Consider the following 16,531-nt stretch of genomic DNA (forward strand, 5'->3'; position numbering starts at 1 on the left):
ATTGAATTTACCACAGGTGGACTCCAATCAAGTTGTAGAAACATCTCAAGGATGATCAATGGAAACAGGATGTAGGGGTTAGGGATCAGAACAGAGACGGGAGGTGCGTGACAATTGTTAATTGTTGTTAGTTATCGAGTAGCTCTTTACTGATGCTGCTTATTAACCATTAACCTCTTAAATGTTAATCGTACTTTCGTTATAATTTAATTGTTCTATCAAGGTAATTCGCTTATAAATCAACTTATGTTTCATCAAATCGCTTCACCTCAGTGCTGTCTGACAGCCCCGCTTCCCTGCTTTAATTCAGTTGGACACAAATGACTGGGGTATCGGGTTACATTTCCATTGGCTGCTCGGCAGTCCCGCCGTAATGCTCATTCGCTGATCGGACTGTCCGTTAATTTGTGGCGGGAACGGGCTGCATAAAGCTGTTGAACTATAAAGCTGACTACCGTAAATTTATATCCAAATTGAATTTTTTTTTTTTAACGACCGCAATTTAAAGATGTGAAACAAAAACATACAAATCATAGTTAATTAATAAATAAAAAAACAAGCGAATATTCTGAGCTTTCTAACAGAATAATGCATTACATCAAATCAAACTGTATTTGTCACACGCGCTGAATACAACGTGTAGACCTTAAAGAGAAATGCTTACTTACAAGCCCTTAACCAACTATGCAGTTTTAAGAAAAATACCAAAAAAATTAAATAAAAGTAACAAGTAATTAAATAGCAGCAGTAAAATAACAATAGCGAGGCCATATACAGGGGGGTACCAGAACAGAGTCCGTGTTAGTCGAGGTAGTTGAGGTAATATGTACATGTAGGTAGCAGAGTAACTTTACATATATACTAACAGAGAGTAGCAGCAGTGTAGAGGGGGGAGGGGGGGGGAGATGTAAATAGTCTGGGTAGCCTCTGACACCGCCTGGTATAGAGGTCCTGGATGTCAGGAAGCTTGGCCTCAGTGATGTACTGGGCCTTTCGCACTACCCTCTGTAGTGCCTTGCGGTCGGAGGCCGAGCAGTTGCCATACCAGGGCAGTGATGCTCTCGATGTTGCAACTGTAGAACCTTTTGAAGATCTGAGGACCCATGCCAAATCTTTTCAGTCTCCTGAGGGGGGAATAGGTTTTGTCGTGCCCTCTTCACGACTGTCTTGGTGTGTTTGGACCATGTTAGTTTGTTGGCGATGTGGACGCCAAGGAACTTGAAGGTCTCAACTACTAGGTTCATCACATGTTTTATACAGTAGTCATCCACTTTTAAATACATCACGCTAAATGAATATCGCACACACTAACTGTGCTGTAGTCATACTGTAGAGCCTTCTTTCCTTCTTCCTCAGTGTGGTCAGTAGGCTTTATATGTACAGCTTAATACACACTATTATAATAACATCTCAATTAGCTTGACTTCATAGTGAAATCTAAGCCCTGATTAGTCAATTCAACTGAAGAAGTCAAAAGGTTAAATGACTAACCATGTATGGATTGTATGTAGAGAGGAGTGTGGAAGAGAGATGCCCCCCCTCCTGTGTGTGAAGGTAGGATGAGGATGACCCAACACACAGGACAGGAATGTGCCTCTCTCTCACCTATTATAGCTGGCTCCATCTGCTGGCTAATCAACTACCTCACCTCCACACTCATCATGCCGGTCATCTAGCTGGCCGGACAGTCAGCCCCGTCCCAGATGCAGGTTATTACAGACAGCATTATAACAGAGCACTCAGATGTCTTTATCTACTCTGATAAGGAGTCAGTCTGTGGTAGGTTAGCAGCTACCGGGGAAACAGCTCCGTGGCTCTAAACTGCCACCAAAACACTTGCGTTTGTGACTATTTGACGTGGCAGTGAGACACAAATGTTTTATTGGTCGCACTGTGACTTGAAGAGAGCCACGCCCTCTACCCATTGTGACACGGAGAGAGCCACGCCCTCTACCCATTGTGACACGGAGAGAGCCACGCCCTCTACCCACTGTGACACGGAGAGCCACGCCCTTTACCCACTGTGACACGGAGAGAGCCACACCCTTTACCCACTGTGACACGGAGAGAGCCACGCCCTCTACCCACTGTGACACGGAGAGAGCCACGCCCTCTACCCACTGTGACACGGAGAGAGCCACGCCCTCTACCCACTGTGACACGGAGAGAGCCACGCCCTCTACCCACTGTGACACGGAGAGAGCCACACCCTCTACCCACTGACACGGAGAGAGCCACGCCCTCTACCCACTGTGACACGGAGAGAGCCACGCCCTTTACCCACTGTGACACAGAGAGAGCCACGCCCTCTACCCACTGCGACACGGAGGAGAGAGAGGTGCATTCTAATAAACACAACCATATGGCCTTTGCTCAAAATGCAATTGCGGGAAAAATACTATTTTCAAAGCATCTACTGTTCCAGTTACAGAGAGGATAAACACATCCTACCAGACAGAAATGTAAGCACATCATGTGTTGTTGGTCCCATGTTTCATGAGATGAAATAAAAGATCCCTGAAATGTTCCGTACTCACAAAGCTTTTAACGAAGTGTGCAATTGGCATTCTGACTGCAGACATGTCCAACAGAGCTGTTTGCAAGAGACTTGAGTGTTAATTTCTCTACCATAAGCCGCCTTCATTGTCTTTTTAGAGATTTTGGCTGTACATTCAACCGGCTTCAGAAAACCGCAGACCGCGTGTAGCCATGACAACCCAGGACCTCCACATCTGGCTTCTTCACCTGCGGGATCGTCTGCGAAGGTGGAGAGGGAGGTGCTCAGGAGAATTTCTGTCTGTAATAAAGCCGTTTTGTCGGGGAAATAGTCATTCTAATTGGCTGGGCCTGTCTCCCCAGTGCGTGGGCCAAGTCATGTGAAATCCATAGAATATGAACTGTAACTCCGTAACATCTTTGGCCTACATCAAGTAGACTGTATAAGCCTAGGTCTGGAACGGTTTTGTTAGGACATTACATGTACTGGTAGCCATGTAGGCTAATTCATTCATCTATTTAGCAACATGATCATATTTAGAGTTAGCAATCTAGCTAAGTGTTTTGACTTCCCATTTTGTCGGGTGGTGAAAAAAGCTGTCCCGAAAAAAACAACTGATCATTCATAGTCTACTGTTTTAGTTGTCTGTCTTGACACTGTTGATAGTCTACAGAAAGACAACTGATCATTCATAGTCTACTGTTTTAGTTGTCTGTCTTGATACTGTTGATAGTCTACAGAAAGACAACTTGTTTTCATCCTGGCTGTCGCACTGTAGAGATTATCTCTTTTTAATCTTTATTTTTTTATTAGATGTAAAATCGTTTTTTAAATGACAAGCCTACTTGTAAAAAAGAATCATGCAATGCAATTTTAAAGAATAGATGAATGTCTTACATTGCTAAATCATATCATACAGATATTTAATACATTGTTAATTAATAGCCAAATGTAGCCTATTACTAGCGGAGTATAGAGAGAAAACATGCATTTATTAACTGCCAGAGAGAGAAAAAAAGTTACCGTTGAACCCTGAGTGAATCTATCCAAATCAATGTAAGAACACAAGGCCATGCTAATTTACAGGATGGTCATTATCAGCCTGGTTCTGTATGGAATACGGCTACATTATGTGGTCATTATCAGCCTGGTTCTGTATGGAATACGGCTACATTATGAGGTCATTATCAGCCTGGTTCTGTATGGAATACGGCTACATTATGAGGTCATTATCAGCCTGGTTCTGTATGGAATACGGCTACATTATGTGGTCATTATCAGCCTGGTTCTGTATGGAATACGGCTACATGTGGTCATTATCAGCCTGGTCATTATCAGCCTGGTCATTTCAGCCTGGTATGGAATACGGCTACATTATGTGGTCATTATCAGCCTGGTTCTGTATGGAATACGGCTACATTATGAGGTCATTATCAGCCTGGTTCTGTATGGAATACGGCTACATTATGAGGTCATTATCAGCCTGGTTCTGTATGGAATACGGCTACATTATGAGGTCATTATCAGCCTGGTTCTGTATGGAATACGGCTACATTATGAGGTCATTATCAGCCTGGTTCTGTATGGAATACGGCTACATTATGAGGTCATTATCAGCCTGGTTCTGTATGGAATCAGCCTGGTTCTGTATGGAATACGGCTACATTATGAGGTCATTATCAGCCTGGTTCATTATATGGAATACGGCTACATTATGTGGTCATTATCAGCCTGGTTCTATGTGGAATACGGCTACATTATGTGGTCATTATTAGCCTGGTTCTGTATGGAATACAGCTACATTATGTGGTCATTATGTGGTCATTATCAGCCTGGTTCAATATGGAATACGGCTACATTATGTGGTCATTATTAGTCTGGTTCTGTATGGAATACATTATGTGGTCATTATTAGCCTGGTTCTATATGGAATACATTATGTGGTCATTATTAGCCTGGTTCTATATGGAATACGGCTACATTATGTGGTCATTATCAGCCTGGTTCTATATGGAATACGGCTACATTATGTGGTCATTATTAGCCTGGTTCTGTATGGAATACAGCTACATTATGTGGTCATTATGTGGTCATTATCAGCCTGGTTCTGTATGGAATACGGCTACATTATGTGGTCATTATCAGCCTGGTTCTGTATGGAATACGGCTACATTATGTGGTCATTATCAGCCTGGTTCTGTATGGAATACGGCTACATTATGTGGTCATTATCAGCCTGGTTCTGTATGGAATACGGCTACATTATGTGGTCATTATCAGCCTGGTTCTGTATGGAATACGGCTATATTATGAGGTCATTATCAGCCTGGTTCTGTATGGAATACGGCTACATTATGAGGTCATTATCAGCCTGGTTCTATATGGAATACGGCTACATTATGTGGGCATTATCAGCCTGGTTCTATGTGACCAAATTATGTGCGGGTGCCATCAACTGAAAAGGTTGTCTACAGCCCAGATCTTGTCATTTAATTTACCACATTTCAAACTTGTGTTATGATGTTTTAGTCTGATAGCGTGTTCTCTACAGTTGTGTTTCCCAGCCTTTTCCATCCCGGCGATCACCACATCACTGTGTAAAGCTCTTGAGGACAACCAATAACGGACTTGTGTAACATAACATATCTCGGTGATCAAATCTAGTCAATTTTAGCAGTGACTCTAGTATATTAAAGAGTATTATAAAAGTAATATAACATTGCTTATAATACCATTAATACTCCCAGCTGCTGTTTTCAGGAAGAAGAAATACCTCAAAATAAATGAATCAAATAACCACCCCTGTCGACCGCTGGTTGTAACCACTGATCTCCAGATGATTACAGTTTCAGGTTACTACACAGTGTTCAGCGGAGCGTTCAGCTGTCCTCATTTTGCTTTCAGACAAGGCCTCTGGTAGAGTAGGTAACTGCTTCAGTCGGGGGGAATAACTTTTAGAAGGGATCTGTTACTATATGTTCACGAAGGGACTTGTTTGGTGTTGTTGTTTGTGTTCAACTGCAGAATCCTAAGTCAGGGCTAATGTTGTTCATCACTGCAGCTTCTGCAGAAATGTACATTATAAGTTGCTGTCTTTTACTTATTGCAATAGTTTTTTTTTTGTGTAATAATGGCCACAGATTGTCCAGTTTTTATTTTGCAACTGTTGACTTCCTGTGTTGGGGGGGGGAATAACCTGTTAGCTACATCTGTGAAATTCTTCTTCTTTCCCTGACCAGAGCAGACCTGAGTGTGTAAACAATCTGTGGTTACATAACGCTGGCTACATGAAAACGGCCTGGTATCAGACACATACAGGACTCACAGGAAGTCCACGCCTGCTTTTACCTCTCACTTGTCTCCTTTTACTGTTGCCGACACCTTGCTTTACACACATTGTTCCTCCCTTCCTCCCTCTTGCTCCCTCTCTCCTCCCTGTGTGTGTGTGTGTGTGTGTGTTCACTCCAAGCCCCTGAGATGCTGTAGCTTCCTCTTAATGGCAGGCAGAAGGCAGTGGCTTTGAGGGTTGTAATGAAAACAGGGAAGGTTGTGATTTGGACTGGGTCAGTGTAGATACATGGACTGTGAAGGCTAGAGAACCCATAAAGCCAGCTTTAGCAGTCCTCACATCACAACAGGCTAGAGGGAGCTGAGTAGATGCTGCCAGAGTAGAAATCGATCCAGGTTTTCCAGGCTGCTGCCGACCAGAGGCTCTCTAGGGCTCCACTCCACTGGGCTCATTTGCAGCTCCAGGTTTTCCAGCCTGCTGCCGACCAGAGGCTCTCTAGGGCTCCACTCCACTGGGCTCATGTGCCGCTCCAGGTTTTCCAGCCTGCTGCCGACCAGAGGCTCTCTAGGGCTCCACTCCACTGGGTTCCTGTGCCGCTCCAGGTTTTCCAGCCTGCTGCCGACCAGAGGCTCTCTAGGGCTCCACTCCACTGGGTTCCTGTGCCGCTCCAGGTTTTCCAGCCTGCTGCCGACCAGAGGCTCTCTAGGGCTCTACTCCACTGGGTTCTTGTGCCGCTCCAGGTTTTCAAGGCTGCTGCCGACCAGAGGCTCTCTAGGGCTCTACTCCACTGGGTTCTTGTGCCGCTCCAGGTTTTCCAGCCTGCTGCCGACCAGAGGCTCTCTTGCAGAAAGATCACATGTAAAGCTGTCCCCTTTGTAGTGGGAGAGCACAGAGTGACAAGCTATTTCTTGCTTGTAAAAAAAAAAATGCCCATTTGTTCCTTCAGAGACCTTGTGGATTTGCCCCCTCTGATTTTTCCTGTATTACCTGTGGCTTGCCGTAGAGCATTGTGGAGTGTTCTCCCCGGGACTTGAACACGTTTTTCTCTGAAGTTACTTGGTTGGAGAGAGACGTTGTCTGAGATTATTAACTGGAGAAAGGTACGGGAGTGGGGAGCAGGGCTTGCCTGCCTCGGGAAGCTGAACGTAAATGTGTTGGTAGTCTGCTTCTCTTGCCGTGAATATTTTCAGCCTCCCTCCTTCTGCTTTTTACGGCTCGCATCTCTTAAAAGGAGAAGAAATACTGAAATACATTTAGGTTTGTCTTTTTAACCTATTTAATGTTATATTCTTCTTTTTTTTCTTTTTTTACTGGTTTTGTTGTTGTGAGATGTTGAGATTCCATGTTTCTCATTTTTTTTAGTTTTTATGTAAAAAAAATCTAAAATGGTGGTTGTTGTGAAGTGGAGAAACATGTCATTTTCCTTCATCCTGTCACTGTAGATTTTTTTTAAATAATAATTTTTTTCCATGTTCTTTATTTGCTCTGACTGTGCAAGTGCATTATTATGTAAGTGCTGTATTCTCTTCAGAGCAAAACGGTCTGTGTATTTAGGAATGAATTGGTGGTGGTAAACACACAGTGTAAGGAAATGCTTTGCCGTTATACAGAAGTTATTGAAGTTGAGTTTTTCGGGGGCTTTGAACTTTTGCTCTGTAAGACTCAGATGTTATTCTCCCTGAATCTGATATTTCCTATGTGATTTATGTAACAATAGATTTCCGTAGCTGCTGTTTTCAACCCACATGAAACGGCATAAGTATAATCTGTTTCTGTGTCTGCTTGAGTTAGTCATTTCCTCTGTATTGTGTCCTGACACAGCTGTGCTCTTGTAGCTGTGCTCTGTCGCTCTGTAGCTGTGCTCTGTAGCTGTGCTCTGTAGCTCTTGTAGCTGTGCTCTGTAGCTCTTGTAGCTGTGCTCTGTAGCTCTTGTAGCTGTGCTCTGTAGCTCTTGTAGCTGTGCTCTGTAGCTCTTGTAGCTGTGCTCTGTAGCTGTGCTCTGTAGCTCTGTAGCTGTGCTCTGTAGCTCTTGTAGCTGTGCTCTGTAGCCCTGTCGCTGTGCTCTGTAGCTCTGTAGCTGTGCTCTGTAGCTCTGTAGCTGTGCTCTGTGGCTGTGCTCTGTGGCTGTGCTCTGTGGCTGTGCTCTGTGGCTGTGCTCTGTAGCGCTGTGCTCTGTAGCTGTGCTCTGTAGCGCTGTGCTCTGTAGCGCTGTGCTCTGTAGCGCTGTGCTCTGTAGCGCTGCTCTCTGTAGCTGTGCTCTGTAGCTCTGTAGCTGTGCTCTGTAGCTGTGCTCTGTAGCTGTGCTCTGTAGCTGTGCTCTGTAGCTGTGCTCTGTAGCTCTGTCGCTGTGCTCTGTAGCTCTGTCGCTGTGCTCTGTAGCGCTGTCGCTGTGCTCTGTAGCTCTTGTAGCTGTGCTCTGTCGCTGTGCTCTGTAGCGCTGCTCTTGTAGCTGTGCTCTGTAGCTCTTGTAGCTGTGCTCTGTAGCTGTGCTCTGTAGCTCTGTAGCTGTGCTCTGTAGCGCTGTGCTCTGTAGCTCTGTAGCTGTGCTCTGTAGCTCTGTCGCTGTGCTCTGTAGCTCTGTCGCTGTGCTCTAGCTCTGGCTGTGCTCTGTGGCTGTGCTCTGTAGCTGTGCTCTGTAGCTGTGCTCTGTAGCTGTGCTCTGTCGCTGTGCTCTGTAGCTGTGCTGTGCTCTGTAGCTCTGTCGCTGTGCTCTGTAGCTCTGTCGCTGTGCTCTAGCCCTGTCGCTCTGTAGCTGTGCTCTGTGAGCTCTGTCGCTCTGTAGCTGTGCTCCGTCGCTGTGCTCTGTAGCTGTGCTCCGTCGCTGTGCTCTGTAGCTGTGCTCCGTCGCTGTGCTCTGTAGCTCTGCTCTGTCGCTGTGCTCTGCAGCTCTGTAACTGTGCTCTGTAGCTGTGCTCTATAGCTCTTAGCTGTGCTCTGTAGTGCTGTAGCTGTGCTCTGTAGCTGTGCTCTGTAGCACTGTCGCTGTGCTCTGTAGCTCTGTCGATGTTCTCTGTAACTCTGTAGCTGTGCACTGTAGCTGTGCTCTGTCGCTGCGCAGCGCTTTTTTTACAGATTACCATCAAACTCTCAAACCAACCACAGAACTAACAAAAGAAAAACAATGTTTTGTTGTGGCCTGGAACCAGTGTGGCCTGGAACCAGTGTGGCCTGGAACCAGTGTGGCTAGTTGCATTTTCTTTGACTGTACAGTTATCAGTGTTGCTGATTCTGATCTGTAAGGATGGCAGCTAATGGTTGGTCTTTCTCTTCTTTCTTGTTTTCTTGTTTCAGAAGCGGTTCATTAAAGGGCTCAGACAGTACGGCAAGAACTTCTTCAAGATTCGTAAAGAGCTGCTACCCAACAAGGAAACGGTAAATCACTTCTTTTTTCCCTCCTCTGGGGTTATATTTTAGACCGTGGCTCTGTTGAATCTGTGTGTGTGTGTGTGTGTGTGTGTGTGTGTTACTGTACAAAGTTTCATAAGTGTGTGTTATATTTACCCCGAAGGTTTATTGATAAACAATAAGTGCTCCCCGTCCATCCATCCCCGTCCATCCCAATCCCTCCCTCCACGTCCATCCATCCCTCCCCATCCATCCCCTCCACGTCCATCCATCCCTCCCCGTCCATCCCTCCCCGTCCATCCATCCATCCCCATCCATCCTCCCGTCCATCCCTCCCCGTCCATCCATCCCTCCCCATCCATCCATCCCTCCCCATCCATCCATCCATCCATCCATCCATCCATCCATCCATCCCAATCCCCCTCCCTCCACGTCCATCCATCCATCCCTCCCCATCCATCCATCCCAATCCCCTCCCTCCGTCCATCCATCCCTCCCCATCCATCCCTCCATCCATCCATCCCTCCCATCCATCCTCCCCATCCATCCTTCCTCCTCGTCCATCCATCCATCCCCATCCATCCATCCCAATCCCCCTCCCTCCACGTCCATCCATCCCTCCATCCATCCTTCCCTCCCCATCCATCCTCCCTCCATCCTCCATCCATCCATCCTTCCTCCTCGTCCATCCATCCATCCCCATCCATCCATCCCTCCCTCCCCATCCCCTCCCTCCCCATCCATCCCTCCCCATCCATCCTTCCTCCTCGTCCATCCATCCATCCCTCCCTCCACGTCCATCCATCCCTCCCTCCCCATCCATCCCTCCCTCCCCCATCCATCCTTCCCTCCCCATCCATCCCTCCCCATCCATCCATCCATCCTCGTCCATCCATCCCTCCCCATCCATCCCTCCCCATCCATCCATCCCTCCCCATCCATCCTTCCCCTCGTCCATCCCTCCCTCCATCCATCCCTCCCCATTCCTCCCTCCCCATCCATCCCTCCCCATCCATCCCTCCCTCCCCATCCATCCATCCCTCCCCATCCATCCTTCCCCCGTCCATCCCTCCCTCCCTCCCCATCCATCCCTCCCCATCCATCCTTCCTCCTCGTCCATCCCTCCCTCCATCCATCCATCCCTCCTCGTCCATCCCTCCCCATCCATCCTTCCTCCTCGTCCATCCCTCCCCGTCCATCCCTCCCCATCCATCCTTCCTCCTCATCCATCCTTCCTCCCCGTCCATCCCCATCCCTCCCCATCATCCCTCCCATCCATCCCTCCCCATCCATCCTTCCTCCTCATCCATCCCTCACCATCCATCCTTCCCCATCATCCCTCCCCATCCATCCCAATCCATCCCCCCCTCGTCCATCCATCCCCATCCCTCCATCCCCATCCATCCATCCCCATCCATCCTTCCTCCTTGCCCATCCATCCCTCCCTCCTCGTCCATCCATCCCTGCCCATCCATCCCTCCCTCCTCGTCCATCCATCCCATCCATCCCTCCCTCCTCGTCCATCCATCCCTCCCTCCCCATCCATCCCTCCCCATCCATCCCTCCCCATCATCCCTCCCTCCCCATCCATCCCTCCCCATCATCCCTCCCTCCCCATCCATCCCTCCCCATCATCCCTCCCTCCCCATCCATCCCAATCCCTCCCTCCTCATCCATCCCAATCCCTCCCTCCTCATCCATCCCTCCTTCCTCCCCATCCATCCCCCCTCCCCATCCATCCCTCCCCATCCATCCATCCCTCCTTCCATCCCCATCCATCCATCCTCCCCATCCATCCATCCCTCCTTCCTCCCCATCCCTCCTTCCTCCCCATCCATCCAATCTGCTGCAATACTATCAGATCTGCCTTGGGGCTCTCTCAAAACACCACACAAGAGAGGAAAATAGAGATAAATATAGTTTGTATGATTTATTTTTGTATTTATTTGACTATTTTAACAAGTTTTCTTTTGCAAGGGAGCCCTGCATGCACATAATTTACTAAATATAATACAATATAATGCAAATGTAAAAATGACAAACACACTCAAGAAAATAATCCCGTTCCACAGCAGAGGTCCTCAAACAACGTGTTGAACTACTAAGAGGCACCAGTACTTCCAGTTGTCGGGAACTCTGTCCATGATTAGGAGATACTGGCCAACATTTGTCTTTTATAGATAACCAGTGTTACCATGGAAATGAATCAGCACACGTGTCGTGAAAATGCAGAGTTAATCTCTCTGTTTTCCACTACAGATTTTGTAATTAGTAGTTACTGGTGCCAAGTCCCTAGGCAGTTATGTTATGAGTTACAAAGTAGCTGAATCGCCTACCTAACCAGCTCACAGCGTTAGGAATTGCCTACCTTGTTAACCAGCTCACAGCGTGGAGAATTGGCTACCTTGCTAGCTAGCTCACAGCGTGGGGAATCAGCTACCTTGCTAGCTAGCTCACAGCGTGGGGAATCAGCTACCTTGCTAGCTAGCTCACAGCGTGGGGAATCGGCTACCTTGCTAGCTAGCTCACAGCGTGGGGAATCAGCTACCTTGCTCACAGCGTGGGGAATCGGCTACCTTGCTAACTAGCTCACAGCGTGGGGAAGTGGCTACCTTGCTAACTAGCTCACAGCGTGGGGAAGCGGCTACCTTGCTAACTAGCTCACAGCGTGGGGAATCGGCTACCTTGCTAACTAGTTCACAGCGTGGGGAAGCGGCTACCTTGCTAACTAGCTCACAGCGTGGGGAAGCGGCTACCTTGCTAACTAGCTCACAGCGTGGGGAATCAGCTACCTTGCTAACTAGCTCACAGCGTGGGGAAGTGGCTACCTTGCTAACTAGCTCACAGCGTGGGGAAGCGGCTACCTTGCTAACTGGCTCACAGCGTGAGAATCGACTACCTTGCTAGCTAGCTCACAGCGTGGGGAATCAGCTACCTTGCTAGCTAGCTCACAGCGTGGAGAATCGGCTACCTTGCTAACTAGCTCACAGCGTGGGGAATCGGCTACCTTGCTAGCTAGTTCACAGTGTAGAGAATCGGCTACCTTGCTAACCAGCTCACAGCGTGGGGAATCGGCTACCTTGCAACCAGCTCACAGCGTTGGGAATCGGCTACCTTGCTAGCCAGCTCACAGCGTGGGGAATCGGCTACCTTGCTAACCAGCTCACAGCGTGGGGAAATAACCAGCTCACAGCGTGGGGAATCGGCTACCTTGCTAACCAGCTCACAGCGTGGGGAATCGGCTACGTTGCTAACCAGCTCACAGCGTTAGGAGTCGGCTACCTTGCTAACTAGCTCATAGTGTAGAGAATCGGCTACCTTGCTAGCCAGCTCACAGCGTGGGGAATCGGCTACCTTGCTAACTAGCTCATAGTGTAGAGAATCGGCTACCTTGCTAGCCAGCTCACAGCGTGGGGAATCGGCTACCTTGCTAACTAGCTCATAGTGTAGAGAATCGGCTACCTTGCTAGCGAGCTCACAGCGTGGGGAATCGGCTACCTTGCTAGCCAGCTCACAGCGTGGGGAATCGGCTACCTTGCTAGCCAGCTCACAGCGTGGGGAATGAACTTTACTGTTATATTTTGGTAATTGATAGTATATGCATGAAATGTTGTCCTTTGTCAACAAATGACAACATTTTACTGACATTTCTTACAAAGTTACCCACTTTACTGAAATCCAGTTCAGTAGGTTTATATTGTTCAACATGCTTCTTCTTTTGTTTTCCACTATAACCAACCACGGATAAGAGTTGTAGCACCTATTGACATGCTAAAGAACATTGAACCTTGTAAATCAATCTAAGAATGTATTTTAATCAGCATCTTGTTGTAGCTGAAGGTTTGCCACTATTTGATCCTGCACCAACTTAGGGAGACAAGGAGAGTTCATATCTGCCTGTCTCTCTCTCTCTCTCTAACACACACACATACACAAGCTCTACATTGCTTTGTCTATATTCCTTAGCTTAGCTATTCACTCTCTTGAGTTCCTCTTCTACAGTACTGTGTGTGTTAATTATCAGTGAAAAACTAGGACACGTGGGTAAGATCCGGTGAGTCCCAACAACCCTCTTGTGTTTGCCTAGGGGCCATATTGACTCTAATCAGACAGGGAGGGCAGAAACTTGACTTCTGGCATATGGACCATAGCTATGCTCCGCTCACACAATTAGCTCTCAGGTCGTTACTGTAAAAGAGAATGTGTTCTCAATGTCTGTAGGTAGGTAGACCGGTAGCCTAGGGGTTAGAGCGTTGGGCCAGTAACCGAAAGTACGCTGGTTTGAGTACTTGAACCGACAAGGTGAAAAAAATCTGTCTGTGCCGTTGAGCAAGGCACTTAAACCCTCATTTGCTCCAGGGGCTCCGTACTGCTACGGCTGACCCTGTAAAACAAGACATTTCAATGCACCTATCCGGCTTATGTTTATTGATTTTTTTATTTTATTTTACCTTTATTTAACTAGGCAAGTCAGTTAAGAACAAATTCTTATTTTCAATGACGGCCTAGGAACAGTGGGTTGTCAGCTCGGGGGTTTGAACTCGCAACCTTCCGGTTACTAGTCCAACGTTCTAACCACTCGGCTGCCGCCCCATGTGATAATAAAACAATTTGTTTTTTTTTAAATATATTTTTGTAAACTGTAAAAAAAACTGAAAACCACAAAAGGAGACATAAGTTTAGATTGAGCAGTCACCTGTAGTACCTTCAGCCAGTATTCAAATCCCTTTTGACCATATATTTATATTACATTTTTTATTTCACATTTTGTAATGGATTATATTTAGATTTTGTGTGACTGGCCTACACAATGTCAAAGTGGAATTATGTTTATCTACATTTTTACAAATTAATTTAAAAAATAAAAAGCTAAAATGTCTTGCATCAATAAGTATTCAAAACCCCTTTGCTAGATTTGTGTCAAAGATTTTCTATTTTGGTTTTAAAGAAAAACAGGTTGTAGCTTCCTGGCTGTACACTGACTGTCCTGTAGCTTCTGTTGGATAATGCATCCATGTGTTTTGTGTTGGCTCGGTCAGCAGTGTAGACCCTGTATGTACTCGTTTCTGTACATAATTATACTTATGGACGACTGCAGAAATAGTGTTGTTGACTTCCTGTCGAGGTCAAAGGACATCACTAAGGTTTTAGCTACCGTTTTCCTGTTTCCTGTTGCCAGTCTTCTTTTGAGTTTTAGCTACATGAAGTAAGTACCTTACTATATTATATGACCTAGTATATTCATTTGGTTAGCCTTTATTTAACTAGGCAAGCCCTTACGGGGCCCCCAATCACGACCGGTTGTGATACAGCCTGGATTCGAACCAGGGTGTCTGTAGTGACGCCTCTAGCACTGAGATGCAATGCCTTAGACCGCTGTGCCACTCGAGAGCTACTTTAAGTCCAGGGAACATTGTCTGGGCACTCATTAATGGCACTATGAATATTTACCATCCGTAAAAATAAAAAATGTGTTCTCTTTAAATAAGAAATGAAGTCATGAACACCGTTGCTGAGAGATATATTACCTGACAAGTGATGGGCTCTTAATGTAAAGGGACAGTATATCAATGCTATTTTAATACCAGGTGGGGTAGTGTGCTGCTTGGTGTGGTAATACCTCTCCTTCCATCACGCACCCTACACACCTCCGCCTGGTTTCTAGCCCTGCTGCCACCACTGAGCAGAGAAACAGGTATCTCCTCTCTGTAAATGGACAATAAACTGCCTTTTTAAGCACAAGAGAAAAAGCAATAAGAGGAGGAGGAGAGGAGGGGATGAGGGAAGGTGGGGTGTTAGCTCAATATAGACACTTAAGACCAGGGTTGTCACAGACACACTGAAAAAGCTCATCTCTAGACATACGCCGTTCTGGTCTTTGAGCTTGTAGCACTGCTAGTCAATACCTTATTTCCCCTAACTCCCCCACCCCACCCCACACACACACACAATCTGTCTATGGAGCACAACAATCTTCAAGCACTAGCTTTAGTTTGAAGTATTTTCCCTCTCTCTCTCTCTCTCTCTCTCTCTCTCTCTTCTCTCTCTCCACACTCTGACATATAATATTTTAGTAATTCCACTGGCATGCCTAGCCATCCAGGAAGGAACAAGCACCTCATATTACACCTCATATTACATGTGGTTGGTTTTTCCAATAACATGATGTCCTGCCCCAAGGCCTGGGTCTGGGCTTGGGATACGACCACGCCACTGTACTGAGCCACAGAGCAGGGGAGTTGGGCCTGCTATAACCCGCCTCTGGGCTACTAGCCAGAACCACCAGGCAGACGCATCTAGAGGGCTATGGTGTTCCTGCCTGCCTCTCTTCCTCCAGCCTTCTCTTGTTGCTTCCCGCTAGCTACAGTAGCTGGACCGCTTCGAAAGAGAGCGACAGGGATTCTCCCTGTTCCTCCCTCCCTGTTCCTCCCTCACTGTTTTTCCCTCACCGATCCTCCCTCACTGTTTTTACCTCACCGATACTCCCTCACTTCTCTCCCGCTAGCTAACTTGTATGAGTTTGGCTGCTACTAAAGAGTGCTACGTTGTTCCCACCTGCCCCTCTCCCTATCTCCCTCCCTCCCTCCTCTCCCTCACTACCTCCCTCCCACCTCTCCCTCACTACCTCCCTCCCACCTCTCCCTCACTACCTCCCTCCCTCCTCACCCTCCTACCTCCCTCCCACCTCTCCTCACTACCTCCCTCCCACCTCTCCCTCACTACCTCCCTCCCACCTCTCCCTCACTACCTCCCTCCCACCTCTCCCTCACTACCTCCCTCCCTCCTCTCCCTCACTACCTCTCTCCCTCCTCTCCCTCACTACCCCTCTCCCTCACTGCCTCCCTCCCTCCTCTCCCTCACTACCTCCCTCCCTCCTCTCCCTCACTACCCTCTCCCTCACTACCTCTCTCCCTCACTACCTCCCTCCCTCCTCTCCCTCACTACCTCTCTCCCTCCTCTCCCTCACCCTCACTACCTCCCTCCCTCCTCACCCTCACTACCTCCCTCCCTCCTCTCCCTCCTACCTCCCTCCCTCCTCCCTCCCTCCTCTCCCTCCCTCCCTCCCACCTCTCACTACCTCCCTCCCACCTCTCCCTCCCTCCCACCTCCTCCCTCCCTCCCACCCTCCCCACCTCTCCCTCCCTCACTCCCTCCCTCCCACCTCTCCCTCCCCCTCCCCCCTCCCTCCCTCCCTCCCCTCCCTCCCACCTCCCCCTCCCTCCCTCCCTCCCACCTCTCCCTCCCTCCCTCCCTCCCACCTCTCCCTCCCTCCCTCCCACCTCTCCCCCCTCTCCCTCCCTCCCTCCCTCCTCCCTCCCTCCCTCACTACCTCCCTCCCCCTACCTCTCTCCCTCCCTCCCACCTCCCTCCCTCCCTCCCTCCCTCCTCTCCCTCACTAC

At 47.9% G+C, this 16,531-nt stretch overlaps 1 protein-coding gene across 1 annotated transcript in view; it reads left to right on the top strand.

Moving 5' to 3' along the window:
* The window catches only part of rerea (arginine-glutamic acid dipeptide (RE) repeats a), a 269,119-nt gene that overhangs the window by 203,036 nt on the left and 49,552 nt on the right, over positions 1 to 16,531 (top strand). The window contains 1 exon segment of the mRNA XM_042299790.1: positions 9,078 to 9,158. Within this exon segment, the coding sequence (XP_042155724.1) occupies positions 9,078 to 9,158 (81 nt within the window).

Source organism: Oncorhynchus tshawytscha, linkage group LG16 (genome assembly GCF_018296145.1).
Source record: "Oncorhynchus tshawytscha isolate Ot180627B linkage group LG16, Otsh_v2.0, whole genome shotgun sequence".
Lineage (NCBI taxonomy): Eukaryota > Metazoa > Chordata > Actinopteri > Salmoniformes > Salmonidae > Oncorhynchus > Oncorhynchus tshawytscha.